The following is an 18,091-nucleotide window of genomic DNA, read 5'->3' as shown; positions in this document are numbered from 1 at the left end:
TTTGCAAAAAAAGAAAAAAAAAAAAAAAAAAAAAAATATGCCACAAAGTCACACTTGTGGTGTTCCACAGGGGAAGAATGAAAGTAAGAGAAACAACTAGTGTTCAGGAGCATGCATGCATACCATGTTTGATATGATCAACAATATTGATCAATTTTTTAAATACATGCATAATGTATTCATGAAAAACTTTTTTTTTTTTTTTTAGTTTCTGTTGACAATTTATTAACATATTTTAATGTTATATAATAAAATTTTAATGAGCAAATAAATAAAAAAAAGTCTTATTAATTTAAAAAACGTTAAAATATGTCAAAATATATAATATTTGTAAAAATGTAACAACAGTCATGATAGTCTAAAGAGATTCTCTCTTTTATGGGTTTCTTGTGATAACAAAATGTCATTCTACATGTTCTTTACACCACATTGGCATTAATGATAATGTATTTGTTTAAAAATAATAATAATAATAACAACAACAGACATTTTTTGCAAAAAAAAAAAAAAAAAAATCAAGATTTTCAGCTTATTAATGAGACTTAATGAGACCCACAAAAATATATTACATTTATATCTAAAAAAACAAACAAACAAAAAAAAAAAGTAATTTTTGAATGACTTGCATTTGTAATGTATCTTTGAATAACTTAAATCCATCATTATCTGACAAGGAATAGACACTAATACAAACACAAATCTAAAACAATACTGCAAAATCTCTGCTCCATTGCTCCAAATGTGCTATAACAGAGAACTGAAGCAAGGGGTAAAAAATCAAATCAGCTCCTCCCCCCGTTTCCCTCCTCTCCCACACTAGAAGAATAGGGGGGTTTGGTCTCAGCAATGCACGTACTGTTAGTTTCCCAGGAGACTGTATAAGGCCTCTTGGGCAGTCCTCTTTACCTCAGGACTGGGCCCAGCTGCAGAGAGTTAATAAAATCATCAGTCAGCCATACAGCCTCACTCCTCACGTCCTCTCTGGCCAATTAGTCGCACACCCTATGTGGCTTGACTGCCTTCACAACATATTTCACGCTTTCATCAATTTCATACAGACTTATTACAGACTCAAAATGGAGGATGAGGTGCTGCTAGACCTTGCAGCTTCTCCAAGTCACAGTATTCAAGAGCTTCTCTCTCTCTCTCTCTCTCTCTCTCTCTCTCTCTCTCAAAAAAAAAAAAAAAAAAGACCTTTGTGGAGTCATCTCAGGTGAATGCTTTTGGGATCGGCTTGTATTCTGACTACTGTCCTAATTACTGTGTCCAAACATACTACTCTGGCCTCCCAGGTTCATTTTATAGACTAGCACTGCATGATTGTATCATGATTGATTTTTGCCTAGCTCTCACTTCAAAACACATCACATATGACCATGTACTTAAAACAAATAAGAGCTGCTGTTTAAATGTGTGGTAAGGGACCGGCTCATATGTCAAGGTATAAATCCACTGGCATTTCCATTCTTTCCATGAGCATTCAGCTCTCTGCCTGTGTGTCCTGTTTTGATGGATGCATGACATCATAGTGACACCATTGCTGATAAGATTATGGAGGGATTTTGATTGACAGAATAAAACAGAATGAAAAGGACTGTAAATAGACCTACTGCATCTCTTGAGTCACATGCACAAATCTGTGGAATATTATAGTGCCCTTTTATTACCAGGTAAAGGCCTGTTCACTCCAAGGACAATAACTATAACCATAACCATAACTATAAAGTCTTAATAATTGTTCTAATTCTATGACAATAGAGATGTCCACACCACAACTACAATATAATGAAAACAACACAGAGGAACAGAACATTATGATCTGCTAATATGGCATGCTAATATATGTATCCTTATAGTTATTGTTCTTGGTGTGAACAGGCCTCAATAGAGCAGTGTGATTTTTTTTTCTCTGAATCGTCATTTCTATTATTGGTAAAGGAAATTAGAAAGGAATGGTGTTTCATTCACAAGCTCATTTTTAGGCAAACTCTAGGCTGTTTTTGGTCTCAGTACTGCAAAACAGGACTAGAGACCCCTTGTGGCAGAAGCCTGCCATCACAGCTGTGAGTCTGGCGTGGAATCCTTTTGGAACCTTGGATCCCTTTCCTTTTGACAAATGCAGAAGTGATGCAGTTACATTTAAATAGTTTTTCTGGAGGCAACAATTCAGTCAATGTGATTGAGAAACCAAAACAAACATTCCATTATGTTTTCACGCATTGCTTCTAACAGCAGAGTAGAGTTGTAAAACTGAAAACCAAATGCATTGTGCTGCACACATTATCATAATTTGCAACATTATAAGTTCTTTTTTCCAAAGTTGCTGTCATTTTTGTTGAAGGTCAAACAAATGGTTTTAAATAAATGATGTTGAGTGTGCAACATTAGTTTGGAATCATAAAAATCAGTCAAAGAACTGTTATATGAGGGTAGATTGTATGCGATTGTGTGAATGCTGAATGTTTGCATTAAGAATGCTGCTGTAATCTACAATGAACTTTTTATCACTTCAATCAGTCAATCAGTCAATCAGTCAATCAATCAATCAATCAATCAATCAATCAATCAATCAATCAATCAATCAATCAATCAATCAATCAATCAATCAATCAATCAATCAATCAATCACTCAATCGTAGCAAATGAGCTCAAAAGGGAAAAATACATAAATAATTACAATTAATTGTAATTAATTACAATTATTTCTATCAGCTGCCAGTAGTAACTGTAGCAGAATTAATATAACCATCAACTAATCTGTTCATCTAGAGAACATTCAGTGTTAATTTTATATCAACTTAAAAAAATAATATTTTCGAGGCCACAGAAAATCACTCTCATAAAGTACTAGTGCATTAGAGCATGTAACAAGATCAGATCGTAAAAGGGATATCATCCACAAGCAGTGACAAAATCATAAACTCATGTAATTTGTGCACAAAAGATTTATTAACTAAACACTAAGGTGGATGAATGAAACCTTTAGAGAAACCACAGAATTAATCAATTGAATACAAGTGGATGAATGAAACCTTTAGAGAAACCAGAGAATGCAGCTATGGAAAATGTGTCAGTTAATCACCTGAGTGAAACCATCAGCACCGTTTTACAATGTGGTCTGCAGCTTATATAAACCTCTGTTTCATTTAGTTAAATGTATGAATATATACTTATATCGGACAAACACTAATATGTTGCATAGGTATCAACATATAATATACACTCTCATTTAGATCATCAAAATACGAATTCATAGATACCAAACATGGTATAGGTGAGGTTACATTAGTGGTTCTATCATAAGCACACATAAAACAGTATTCAATACACAATACTCTATACAAGACAGTAACAATCATACACACAATGACCTGGGGATATGCATTTCATTCATAGAAAGGTCTGGCTATGAATTAATGAAATAAGTCTTTTCTAAGGCAGTATGTGTATGTTTCAAAGTGACTTCCAGTTGGGTGAGGTGCAAACCATTGGGACATAAAAGCTACGTTATCTGGCTGAGGTGTCCTGGCTGCCATGGTAACCAGTGTCCTGCGTGGTTGTTCACAGATATCCCGGAACCCAGTCAGATTGTTGGATGAGGGGTCAGTTGGATTATTTGTTAAATATAACAAGTAATAACATGCCTGATTTGTCCGTGCGTTACACAATTAAACAGTCAAAATCATCAGTATATAATGTTCGCTGCACTAGGTCCACACAGAAAACTTTTCTGGTGAGTGAAGCAACACAGTGAAGACAGTAAAATAGTCGTTTTTAAACAGTTTTGAGCGTAAGTGCCGTTGTTAGCAGAAGTGTTCACAGCATACTTCTATACGACCTTTAGGTCTGTTTTTTGTGATGTTGAATCACTGGACTAGCTGAGAAAATGACAAGCTCTGTCTCTGCTATATGTTGGGTTGAAGGTGATGTTCTTTCACTGGCTGAGACGTCTGCCAAGTAAGCAAAGATCCGTGCACTGCAGGCTGTCCAGCTAGAACTAGATGAATAGCTGCATGTCATCTGTGTAGCTTGAAGAAAAATCAATGTCTCTGGATGATAGATCCAGTGTTGAAGCATACATTCAAAGTTTGCCTTTCATTTTCCTGTGCATGTGCACCATTCACAAATCTCTTAAAACTAGAATTTAAATTTCTCATTGAGACATTATTCCTCACAGCCATCTTCTGTCTTTTCACTGCAGATGATATTTCATTAGAACTACACTTGCTTTTGGTAAATTATCTATCGTGCCATTTGTGCTACAGGCTTTGTATTTTTTGACTATTGTTTCTGAGGAGAAGTACAAGCTGCACATAAAACATTTATGGATATATTTTTCTGAAACAAACCATCATATAGGCTAGATGAAGGGCAATTTTAGAGTCTCTAAATTTGGGATGCAAGCAAGGTTTGAGCCCCTTTCAGACACTTTGTATAATTATAACTGATGTATAAGCTCAGTTCTATAAGTTTCTCATGACATTCTCTACTCTCTGACTCACTATAGAGTTTGAAAAGTGATAAAAACAAAAAATTAATAGGTACACACAACAGGAAAGATAATTGAAACCCATTGCTCATTTCTTTTTTCAGCTGAACTACAGTCCCCACAATGTTTATATTTTAAATTCTTTATTTAGATTCACGTTAAATAATCACACAAACTTACCTACAGTTGCACTACTAGCAACCATTTTAAAATGACAGGTAATATTTTTATTAGTATTATTAAGATAATAGATTGAGATTTGAATAATGGACACAGATTTTTCTCTTGAAAGCTCTCGGTGTCAGGCTGTGTGGGGTATGAAGCATGGACATATGGCAGCTCTCACTCAGGTCATGTTGTGTAAACTGTAGCAGCAGGGTGGCACTACAGCTTAAGGCTACAGTATGAGGCTCAGCAATAATCATAGCGGAGCTACAATTATTAGATCAAAGAGAAAAACTGTGACACAATGATCTCATTGATGAATGACTATAGTTGTGACAAATTACATTTTATATTTAAACATATTTCCTTATTATCCTTATATTGTAATCATCTAAATCACAAGCTTATAATTGTGTAACATCATTGTGTCTACTTAATGGAATACATGATGTTTACTAAATATAACTTATCTCATAGCTGTATAGGCATTACTTTGACACATTAATTTCTGATTTATAACAGTACTTCCTGACTGTAACATTGAAACACGCATGTGATGCTGCTTTGAAACAAAATTTATTGTGAAAAGCACTATACAAATAAACTTGAATTTAATTGGCTGTTTTATTAGGTTTTAATGAGGTTTTTTGTCAGTTATAGTTTCAAAAGTATTTTAGTTACTCTAATAAAGTACATTATTCAAGTTGTTTTCCCGTGATCATGATTTAATAATATTAACATAAAAAAGTCATTTTCTCAAGATCTCGATATAACAAAATAGTTTTCTTGTGATTTCAACATAACAGAAGTTGTTTTCTTGAGATCTCGATGTAACAAAGTCGTTTTCTCATGATTTTGACATAATTTTCTTGTAATCTCATGAGAACTTTAATTAAATCAACCTTCAATTAAACCTAGTAATAATTCGCAACTCATTCTGAAGTGTTTTGAATGGTAGACACTAGCAGACATTATTTTTCATTTTGCCTTCTTCCCACATCAGAGTTATGTCACATGGATTCAAACTAAGAATTAGGCTGAAACACACTTACGCTCCAAGACTAGTAACGACTGTCAAACACTGACACTAACTTTTTTTTTATCAAACACTTAATGGCCAGCCAAGCATGCTCACTCTCTGAAAAGAAAAGAAAAGAAGAAAAAACACACTGCAACTCTTAACATAATGAGGTCATTGTTCATCAGTGTCCCAATGGAAACTGGCTGCTTGTCTATCAGTCTGACAGTCTCCTCCTCAGACAGTTTGCACTAAAAACTTACTTTGAAGTTCACTTGCAATAGTGGAAGAGTTTGTCAGCCACAACTAACATTTCAGGCTGTTAACCTATAGTTTAACATTGTTTACTAATCACTCATTTTATAAATTTGCCACTGAATCAAGCATAAAAGGTGACAGTCACATATTTTACAGAAATAATAACTAGTAGTGCAAATTAACTTAATGTTGAGTGACTTCACAAACCAATGTTGCAAACCAATCGCTAAAAGTGAAACTGATTTCATTAATAAATGTTTATTTAAAAATGCTTATTAATAATAGTAAATGCAATAACTCATTTTATCATCACACTTCATAACATTTAGATTATATATATATATATAGGCCTGTGACATTTGAGGATCAAACATCTCAAACAGAATCATATTTTATCACCATTAAAACACACAAGCAAGTGGTATATTTATTCAAACATTATAAGTGTGGAAAAAGTACACCACAGCAAGACAAGTAACGTTTTAATTAAAATGTAAAGTTTGGTCCATGGCAGCTTATTTTGGCAGAGAACCGCCCACTCAGACATGAAGAGTATACCTGATTGACCTGTAAAACAATCAGCCACAGTCCATTTGTTTTTACGTGGCCTTTTAGGACCATGGTTATCTGAAATCATACTAATATAAATATACAGAGCACTGCACAGAGGAAAAAAATAAGATATTGTGGCCACAACTTATTCATTGGTTCGCTTGTTGTAGTTAAAACATAGCTATGTTGTACTAATTTGTTGTCTTGTTTTAATTAAAATGAGGGAGCAAATTACTACAATGTGGCCATAATTTAACTAAAATAAGGGAACTAATTTTTACACAGTGGCCACAACTGAACTAAAATGAGGGAATGAAAATGAAATAAAATGTAAAAAAATGTGTGGGAATGAATTCTTTGTGGCCACAGTATCAATTATTTATTCTGTAATTTCAATTCATTTCTGACTATTTCTGTCAATGGTTGTATAGAAAACACCTCAAAAATAGCAGAAAAATGTGAATAGACTCTGAATTTCTGCATTAAAATTCTTTGAATATAGTTCTGCTCGTGGATGTCTAGTTGACTTGTTACTAAGTGCCCCAAGCCTCAAACCCTGATGTTATTAACCTTCCAAACTTTTATTAGTTAGTTCCTCCTCAGAAATGATAATTGTATCAACCCTTAACTTGAGCATGACGACTGATTAAAAAAAAAAACCTTTGTGTCTTTATTCCCAGAAGTTGCTAAACACCTGCCAATCAGATCTGGAGCTGTTATTTTTACGTGAAATATGCATCAGGCAGTCATTGAGCGGACTGTGGGTGGTCCATAGCCCTACCGTCCGAGGCATTGTTGCTTATCCCACTAAATAATCCCATTGAATTATTTACAAAATGAAGCCATTTTCATGTTGGATGTCTGCAGATGCAGATATTCACCTTGGTCGTCAGTGAATGGTGGCATTAAGTGTCTGTTCTCTGTCCAGTTGCCTGGCTTTAAACGCGCACACACGCGCACACACACGCACACACACACACACACACACACACACACACACACACACACACACACACACACACACACACACACACACACACACACACACACACACACACACACACACACACAGATAAATGCTTTCTCTCTGGAGCTGGAAGTCAGCCAGACTTCAGGATTACATGCTGAATCACCATCAGAGAGTGTTTCATCCATCACTGCAGCACTCCAGCAGTCACTGAGAAAGGAGAAAGCGGAAAACAGCGTGGCGTGACTTCTCAGGTGAGAGGACGTCCCGTATCCCCTCATAGCCACTGTCTTTGTAAGTCTCCCGACATGTACCGTACATCACCTCCCCTTGTTGATGTCTTTGGTCAGGGTGTTGGTGGTGGTAGTCGTGGTGGTGGGATTAGATGCCGAGCTTGTTTGAGATTGACTGAGCCGTTGTCTGTCCAGTGTCTGCTGGAGCTCGGCTCGCCTGGCCAGGGCGGCCCTGAGCTGGCCCCGAAACTCCTCGATTCTCCCTTGAAGCTCCCGCAGCTCCTCTTCCCATGGTGTTGAGAGTCCAGAACAGGCCGGGGGTGAGAGCACCAGGCTGAGACTGGGATTAGGACCACCGTTGGAACACAACTGGGTGGGCGGGCTTCCCACCAACCCCCGCCTACCCCTTTCTGGCCCAGTGGGCGGAGCTTGGAGTTGGTAGCTGTTGAGAGTCTCCAAGTTGAAGTGGACACGCTTGTTATGCTCTTTGGCCTCTCGGCCGACCTTGGCTCTCTGATTGTTCCACTTGGTTGTAGAAGTGGAAGGGGAAGTCGAGGAGGTGGAGGGCGGAGGAGAAGAAGTGGGGGGTGGCAGGCGGTGGAGATTACAGTTCTCTGACAGGCACAAGGTGGGACTGAGAGGAAAACACAGCCGCAATCAGTTTTACAAGATGCAGGGACACAGCAATTCACAAACAGACCCCACAATCAATGGAAACACAGAGCCTCTTCAATATGCCATTAATGAAACAGTATCTACTCACTTTTTACTGGAGAGTACAATATAGATTTTTGTCCTTTGTGTTATAATTTCTTTCTTAGGGGTATTTTTTAAAAACAAAACACTAATTGCTCACATTAGTTCAAAGTTCAAAACAATACTATTTAATAATACATATTATGCAAATGATAGTGTACAGTCAGCTGGTCGTTACCTCAAAATAAAGGATGACGAGGTGATCCTGTGTCAGTGTATTATGTGACTGGCTAACTGTACATCATACAACTTATCAACATAAAAAAAACTTATCTGAAAAACAAAATTCTAAGCACACTAAACAAATCTATCAAAATAATCAAAATGATTGATTGGCAGTTTTTACTCCTTTTTTTTAAGTAAAAAGCATTTATACTATATTTTTAATATCATTTTACAAAAACCCCTCTTCAGGTTGTACCCATGTCATTTAACTGTGAAAAAATGTTCAGATTTTTATAAAATAAATGCAAAAAATGTTTTATATTAGCCTGATAAAAAGAAAAACCCAAAAACATGCAAACTTTTTAAACATATTTTGTCTAAAGTTTCAATAAACTGTTACATTTAAAAATATATATTTTCTAACTATTACTTTATGTCTTTACAGGGTTAAATGGCCACTTACCAAATAAATAATTAAATGGTCATGAAACATTTATCTGAATTAAATTATTTTATAATGTATTAAGGGTTAATTGAATGATATGAGAGTCACAAAACTAGCACAGCTTCATATTATTGTAGATTGTTTGCCTGTGACAATGACCAATTAAATAGATTAGTGTTCATTATACAGAAATATTTGACCACAGCAAGCCATTAGCATTTTTTTAGCCATCAGAATAGGCCCATTCCAGAATTCCAGAGAGCCATTTAATAAATTGCTGTAATCTGACAACAACATAAGTCTAAACTTCAGTGAGGAGAATTACTACATTCCATTGCACTTTTAAGAAAGTTTGGTAATTTGCCAATTTATTACGCAATAATCCTAACTTACCATCTGTCACTACTCTCAAACTCTGATTTCCTCTCATCATCACAACCCATATTTAATGCACGGTGGATTTTCTGTAGAAATAGAAAAAGGACAGAACAACAGTCATATGCAGAGTATATACATAATCAAATACAAGATAGGCCTACCACAAATAGCCTACTGACTTTAGCTTCCAGCTTCCTAACACTAGAGGGAGCAGATGCACCTGTGTTTATGACAGCAACATGCTTTCTTGAATAAGATCTTGAATGAGAGTGAAAAAAGTCATTCCTTTAGTTAATAGGCATTACTTTAGTGTTATCAACTCTGATCTGTTTTTTAAGATTATTTAACCATGCTTGTCAGCTGTAGCATTTGGAGGCCGGCGCTCACCTGACTGGTGTGGAGCCAGTATTTGAATCTCTGCTGGTGGCGGAGGTGAGGCAGGATGAATCTGAAGAAAGTGTGCTCTCCCAGCAGAGTGAGTAAAGCACCTGCCACCCCCACACACAACAGCACGAACAGCCCCGAGAAATGCTGGATACCCATCTGCAGAGTCTGCACACACATGAACAACAATAAATAAAAACACACAAGAGAAGATCACAGTGAAATACAGCTGTGCTGCTGACTGCACCTTTTCCCCAGAGAATGTATCCCTTTTTTTCCCCAACTCCAAATCAGCATATTATGATGATTTCTGAAGCATCGTGTGACTTTAAAGCCTGTTAAAAATTCAGCGTTGAATTACAGGAATACATTTCATTTTAAAATATATTCATATACAATAAAGTAATTTTAAATTGTAGTGCTATTTCTCAATATAATCTTTTTACTGTATTTTTGATAAAAAAAACAGAGCTTTGATAAGTAATAGGCATTTTTTCAAAAACATTTACCCAACCCAATTTTTTGAACATTAATGTGTGTTCCATTATTTGTTTATTATTTACTATAGATATATAGATTATGGATATTTTTCATCGGCGAATAACGGAAAAAAGCCTTCTGGTTTTACAGCATCTTTTTTTTTTTTTTTTTTTTTTGCAAGCAACCTAGAAACCACCAATACTTAGTACTTCATATTACAACAGATGTTTAAGAAGTGCTTGTTTTTTTATGTCTTCTTATGTGAATGTTAACATTTAGCTCTCCAGGTATTATAGACCTTCCCGTGCCTAACCCAAGGTTATTTTCCCTTCGGGTGTTAGATGCCCCATCATACACAAAGGAATCCATCATTCCCTGCAATGGCTTTGATCTGGAGGGAGAAGGAGTCCTGCTGACTAGAACTAATCACAGTTTTATAAAGTATTGCTGTTATAATTGAAATGAAAGTCATCTTGACTTGGAGTACCTGAAAAGGGTAAAATATTCCACTTCCTGTCTCTCATATGTGTCTCAATATAAGATTGGTCATTGGTCATCTAACATTGCAGACACTGGGACAGCAGTCCCATGTTCACTCCATCACAGTCCTGCTACCTCTTCTGTGAGTGTCATTCTTAACACAAAACAGTATTGGCTGCAGCCCTTTATCATGATGTCAGTTTTCAAGAGAGTGTTATAGAAGGGGATAGTAGCTAAATGCACATGCATGCATGCTACTGGCCAGATGAAATGCTCACTGCACTTCATGTTGGCTGCTCTGATTTCATTAAAATAATGTGGTAACTCTTTACAATAAGGTTCTATATGTTACATTTAAATTTACATTTATTCATTTAGCAGATGGTTTTATCCAAAGCAAAGTGATTCAACATAGGATGGCATGGCAATAAACACAAGAAGTGTCAGTTACACAAGATTTCCATCGTCGTTCAAAATAATAAAAGCTAGGACAGGAAGGGAATAAGGTATAGTGAGAGCAAATAATAAAAGAAAAGCATATAGTTTTTTTTTTTTTTTCTCGAGGATGCAGTTAGATGTTATATGTTAAGATTAGGATTTTTTGTTCATGTTAATTTATATACACATCAATTCATGTTTAACATTTCAATAATTTTCATTAATTTATCATGTATTTTGAACACATATGAATTATGTATTTTGAACACACATGAATTAACAAAGAACAAGAGTATATTCATAAATTATCATTAATCTAGATGGACCAACTTTATATTAAGTATCTTTAATTACTAACATGCACACACTTACTGTATATTAAAAAAAATACCAGCTTGTGATTACATTTGTAACTAATGTCTTTAATTACATTTGTAATGATGCTAATTGTTAGCCTAATGACCCTCGTGAAACAGAAATACACTTTCGTATACTTTACTCATTAAGGAAATAATGGAAACATTTTATAAGAATGTTTTATTTGCTAACATTAGCTAACTACATCAGTTAACATTAATTAACAAGGAAGAAAACTTTATTAATATCAGTAAATGTTAATTGCAAAATTTATGCACTGTGCACTTACAAACAAACTATGAACAGTTATACTTTTACTAACGAACATTAACAAAGATCATGTTAGCCATGCATTAACTAATTATAACAAATGGGACTTACTGTAAAGTAATATACTTTAAAATAATATACTTAACATTAAGTGAACTAAATGTAAACTGTCAAATGTACAGACAGGCATTTATGGTAAACTAAACTTTAATGTAATTTCTATTAAAACTTGTCTGTCATGACGTATGTATGTTATATATATATATATATTTATATATGACACACTATAATTTAAGATAATTTAAGTGCACATTCATTACAATTAAACACACCTCTTTCTTTTTTTTTTTTTTTACAAGGGTACACCTGATTAATTAACCTTTCTGTAATGCATTACCTTCAATCCTGCTCATGTTAAAAAAAATATTAAACATACTCCCACAAAAAGGTTCAAAGGTACTCTTTTAGACAAACATGTATTTGGCTTTATACACTCCAAAGAAGTGCTTTAGCTGTGAACAACAAAGTAATATTAAGGAACAAATTCTGGCATTTGTTTATTCATCATTTATTTATTCATTTATTTTGAGAGTACGCCAAATGCAGCACTTAATGTTGGATTGTTGCTATTCCCTGTCTCTTTCAACCCTGCATCTTTGTATCTGGCTACAAACCAAGATGCCGTTTGAAGAATTCTGACAAATTTAATTAAGACTGAATTACGCTAAGGAGATAAAATGCTGCTTTTGCATTTGAAGCGCCTTCTATAAACAGCTCTAGAATAAACATTCAAAGGGGACGACTGACTGTGAGGACCTCACGATCGATCCTTTCCACTAGTTTGGAGAATTTATTGCACAGCAAAGTAGTGGTTTTACAGCGTGGTGTCTGTGGTGACAGGACTTGGCTCTGGAGCACGAGAGAACATGAGATGAGTTCCAGCTGGCACACGGGCTGAAAACAAATGTCATTGCTTGTGCTCATGAAGTCCCCCATTCATAAGCACAGCTAGGTAATGAAGCCAGACTGTCCGAGACAATGTCTTACAGGAGCGCTACAACTCCTGGGAGGTTATTGACTGAGGCTCCATTGATGGAGTGCACTAGCGGCTGCTACTCACAGCCTCAGGTGTGTGGGGTGGTACGGCTGACATGAAGCCTTCAGGAATGAAAATGGATTGTGGTGGGCCGACGTCGCTCTGAAAGAATGGCTATTAAACTGCAGGAGACAGTAATTCCATACAAAAGGATTTTTCAGGGGGAAAAGTGCTCAAAGAGGATCTTGGTCACGGGCAGAAGCCGCTCACTCGCCTGTGAACAAAAACACACACGCACACATATTCTGCATGCTCTCAGACTTTCTTTTTTTGATGGCTCACCTCTGTCACAGCAAAAACCCTCTTTCCACAGGGAACCACTTTATACCACTTGTCATGCAGTATGTCCATGTAACCTTCAGACTTGTAGCGACTGACATATTCAGACACATTGCGAGTGAGTGGGGAGTTCTGGGGCAGCCCGATCCCATATCCTGAAAGCACAAACAATAACAAAACAACAAATTTACACATACAGCTCAGCTAGACCACTGAATGCTGTGGGGTTTTGTTAAAAAAAAAAAAAAAAGAAACATCCACATTCTAGTGTGAATTGATTCTTCTTTTGTTATGTCAGAGAACCTTGAGAAGGAACAAACATGTTATTTAGTATGTTAGTCAGCACCTAAAATGAGTGCTTAAAAGATTATTAAAACATGATGATTTCAATTTTCTTTATGGAAAAACTTTTAATTTGACATTATTAAGAAATGTACTAAAAGGAACAGGTCAACCAAAAATTTAAAACTGCTGAAAATTTACCCTCAGGCCATCCAAGATGTAGATAACTTTGTTTCTTCCTGAGAACAGATTTGGAGAAATATAGCATTACTTGCTCACCAGTGGATCCTCTGCAGTGAATGGGTGCCGTCAGAATGAGAGTACACATAGCTGATAAAAACATCACAATAATCCACACAACTCCAGTCCATCAATTAACATTTTGTGAAATGAAATGCTTGTTTCAGATAAATACATCATTAAGACACTTTTAACTTCAATCTGGTGCTTTTGGCTAAAATATGAGTTCTCTATCCATAATATCGATTTATCCAGTGAAAAAGTAATCTTGTATGAATCAGGAGAGAAATATGCACAGATCAAGCACTGTTTACAAGTGAAAACATTCCAGAACCATTCTAAACAAATATGTTGGTGGATTTTGATGTTAAAGGACAACATTTGATGGACTTTTTCACTGGATGAAGATTAATATTATGGATTATGGACTCGTATTTTGTTCAGAAGCAACAGTTTTAAATTAAAACACCCAAATGATGGATTTGTTTATTACAAACATGCAGCTTTTCATGTCACAAGGTGTTAATTGATGGACTGGAGTTGCGTGGACTACTTGTTATGTTTTTAATGAGGATCCATTGGTGAGTGATGTAATGCTAAATTAAAATGCTGTTAATTGGATGGAGTACATTTTCAGGAAATTCTCTCTAAATCTGTTAGTCATGAATGTGTACTCTGTTTAATTACTCTTAGGTTAATTGGATGGAGCACATTTTCAGCAAATTTGTATTTTTGGGTCTCTTTGTTAAGAAACAGTCATGAATGTGTACTCTGTTTAATTACTCTTAGTTTAAGCAGCCTTTTATTTCATTAATAATATATTATCTGCCAGTACAGTTTTTTAAAAATGTACTTTTAAGATTTGAAGTACACTATTTTGTTGTCCATTTAATAAATTGAGTGCACTTATTTTTAAACCTAATGCATTAAATAATATTAACAAACTGAACTTTAATGTAACCCATTAACTTTAATCCTGCTAATATTAAAAAGTAACAATACGCTGACATAAATGTTTGAACATGTTTTTTTAGACAAACATATTTATTTGTCTTTGGCTAGAATATCTAAACAACTTTACACTAGAGCTCAGCTGGTCCAATGAATGCTGTGGGGTTTCGTTAAAGAGACCATCCACATTCTATTTTGAATTGATACCTCTGTTTTTTGATATGTCAGAGAGCCTTGAGAAGGAACAATCATGAATCTTTGGCACCATGTGCCAATTCTCTGTAGACAGAGCGTCTGTCATTGCGGCGTCTCTGCAGCCAGGCAGCCAGAGAGATACGAGCACAACTCTGACATGAACGAATTTCATCAAAGCTCTCGCCTCACCAGCAAACCCACACATCACTCCTGGCAAGCAATCCCTCCCCTCCTTTAAGCCCGTGGCACAACATCCCTTGCATCCTGATAAACTTCTGTCCTCTCTTACTGCCATATTTTACTCAGTCCTCTACAACCAATAAATGTGCGCTGTTAAACTCTTTGAAGAGGGGGCACCGACGGGCTGCTGGAATATTCTTAATGCAGTGGATCCAGGCAGTCATAAAGTGTGCTGTGTAAACGGATACAATAAGGGATTTTCCAGCTGCGTTAAAAGGACACGGTCCACTCTGAAGAGACGGTTTCTACTGAAGGGTGTTTTTTCAATTTTAAGCAAAGCCTGTGAATTGAACTGATGCCTGTGGGAAAAGTCAAAAGTACAATAACTCAGTACCAGGTCACGAGTACAAAGTTCCCAAATAATTGGAAAAAAAAAATAGTTCAGTAGTAATTCAGTAGTTGATGCCAGTGAAATTTCACAATTCACAAGACCAATTTCCATAGCACACACTTCTTATTTTGACAACCTTAGATGCCAGCTTTTCGCCTGCATGGTTTGATTATGCACCTTGCTGTTTACAGGTTTTACAGACCCTGACAGGGCTGTCCATTTTAGGCCAGCAGACGTGATATCGATGGTTTAGCCTTGATCATCTATCTAATAAAAAGCTGGCTCAAAGGCATAAGGGAAGCTTTTGGCAGATAGCAGGGAATATTCCTATGCGTGCAGTAGGAGATAACATCCGGATGAGAGGTGCGGACATGCCTGGGTGACTGCCATGAAACCCATCTACACCCTGTAATAGCTTTCTCATTTGAAATGACATATGTCAAACTTGACTTGCTTCGATTTGGAGGGTAATTACAACAACCTTGAGGTGAATTCATGGATGGGTCTTAATGCGGGGGTGAATTCTAATAGTGTACTGTATCTGTAGAAAATGTTAGAAACATCTTGTGCCCTTTCAAAGAACAACTTCAGAGGATTATGTAAGCTAATATAATTCAATGTGGCATGGCCAGAGGTGCTAGACTCCTGAAAGACAGCAATATGTCTCGGTTGCACAGGGGTCCTTACCTTCAATAGCAAATGGTTTTCCTACAGTCAAGAGTTTGCAGTCTGCATCTATGGACACCTCATAATCCAGCAAAGCTTTATCCATGATGAAAGCATCTAGCTGAGGGGGATCTGTTTCAACACACAGAGGAAGATAGTCAGAGATAAACAAAACAGACACCGCCAGCCAAACTTACGCTAATTGTTATACTGACTTTAAATTACTTTAAATGTTGATTACAATAAGCCTGAACCAAACCCAAACCCTGTAGCTATAAACTGGTTAAATCGTCTGGATTTAGTCAGATTTACTGAATAGAAAGTGTTTTTTTGTGTACTATGTGTAACTTTCCCTAAAGATATCTTATTTAAAACAATCTTTGAATAGTTTGCTCCAGTATTTTGTCTCTTTCTTACATTGAAAAGATTCATAAAGAGGTTTATAGTGTAAGCTATTAATAAGGAAAGCAAAATAAATACACACTGCTTTAGCTAATAACAGTGGCTAATAATAGTGTTCAATGAACCCAATTACAAAAATTCTGCATGGGTTACATCATCTCCCCCCCAAAAAAAAATCCCAAATCAGAAACAAAACATGGTCAAAAACATTTCGCATTCTTCTGCAAATGGGAATTCAAGTTTGGTGAACTGTGACCTGTGGATGTGGATTTTTCCATTGTTTTGTAAGTACTGTTAGTTATTTGTGATTTATTATTTATTAAAAAACAAAAGCCCTAGAGCGTGACATCATATCCTGTTTGCTGTTTATCTCTGAAGAAATTGAATTCTCAGTGTCTAGTGTGAGGCGATGCTTGCTCATCAGCTGACCTCCGTTTTACCTCAAGTGAGACAGAAAATAAAGTGAAGGAAAATTTTGCAGGATCAAACTAAGTCTCTTATGCAACGTATTTTAACGGGTTGGGGGAGGTTCTGTCCGGATGCTTGCCCTAAAAAAAATCTCATCCCTAAGGATGGCTCCCAACTATGCCTGCAAACTCAACTCTAAAAATGCTGACCATGCAAGGTGTCTCCTGTGAATCGAACAGAAGGATTTCTGACTTATAAGAAAACCACTGTCAATCATAAAAGACAGGAAGTCCCAAACAAAACACCGCACTATGTGGGAGCCTGAATCTAAGGATGAATCGCTGTGTGTGTGCTTGCGCAGGCCTGTAAGCGAACACTTGCCGGGGAGTTATCTGTTGTCTCTGAAGAAAACCTTTGGCTTCATTCAGCAAGTTTAGATTTGACTTGAGAGTGACTGCCTCTCTTCTCAGCTTGGAGTCTGCAGCAGTCCCTGTTCTTTCAAAGATGAATGGAAATCGAGACTACTGACAGAAAGCCTGGAGAGCAGACACTTGTTGCTGTCGACTCCGTTTGTTTAAATCGAGCTAGCTGGATGGTACGCATAATTCTTCATGAAAGAGGAATAATATTGACTGTGCATCATACAAAACAGACCCACAGCGGTGTCAACAGCTCTTAAGGGTGAAAACTGATTGTTGTCCTCTTATTGTGACCCTATTTATTGTTGTAGTATGCACCTGCAGCCTTTGGGCTGCTTCTTGTCTGTGTCTCCTGTGAAATTACTGAGCTCTATTTCTCTTCAAGCTATTTTCAAGATGCCTATCTCCTGTTAAAGCTTTATTTGTTTTCTTCATGTTGCGCTCCTGGATCAAATTGAGGGGGCATGTCATCCCCTTTGTTGAAAAAAAAAAAAAAGACAAAAAGCATCCCCTCAGTAAAACCACCATCCCCCATTCCATCTCCTATTAGATGAATAATGTTTTATATTATGTAAATTATGTAAAACATATGCAAATGAAATATAAACAAGTGTTTTTTATTCAAACTAAAAAGACTGTTTAGAAATTCAGTTTGATCATTTCATTAGGTTTACCTAGATTTACCTATCTCTCTCTCTGTCTCTCTTTTTTTTTTACCTTTATCTCTTCACTGGACTTTCCACCACT

The 18,091-nt window shown here is 36.2% G+C and overlaps 1 protein-coding gene across 1 annotated transcript in view; it reads right to left on the bottom strand.

Annotated features, from left to right (window-relative positions):
* Positions 1 to 6,284: 6,284 nt before the first annotated feature.
* The window catches only part of LOC109049128 (glutamate receptor ionotropic, NMDA 3B-like), a 38,142-nt gene continuing 26,335 nt past the window's right edge, over positions 6,285 to 18,091 (bottom strand). Inside the window, exons 5-9 of the mRNA XM_042773702.1 lie at positions 16,137 to 16,253; positions 13,214 to 13,365; positions 9,814 to 9,978; positions 9,442 to 9,512; positions 6,285 to 8,316 (exon numbers count right to left, since the gene is read on the bottom strand). Of these exons, the coding sequence (XP_042629636.1) occupies positions 7,770 to 8,316; positions 9,442 to 9,512; positions 9,814 to 9,978; positions 13,214 to 13,365; positions 16,137 to 16,253 (1,052 nt within the window). The 3' untranslated portion in view covers positions 6,285 to 7,769. The remainder of the gene's footprint in view (positions 8,317 to 9,441; positions 9,513 to 9,813; positions 9,979 to 13,213; positions 13,366 to 16,136; positions 16,254 to 18,091) is intronic.

This window comes from Cyprinus carpio, chromosome A2 (genome assembly GCF_018340385.1).
Source record: "Cyprinus carpio isolate SPL01 chromosome A2, ASM1834038v1, whole genome shotgun sequence".
In the NCBI taxonomy this organism is placed as follows: domain Eukaryota; kingdom Metazoa; phylum Chordata; class Actinopteri; order Cypriniformes; family Cyprinidae; genus Cyprinus; species Cyprinus carpio.
Note: the sequence above shows the minus strand (reverse complement) of the source record. Positions and strands in the feature narration are given on the sequence as shown.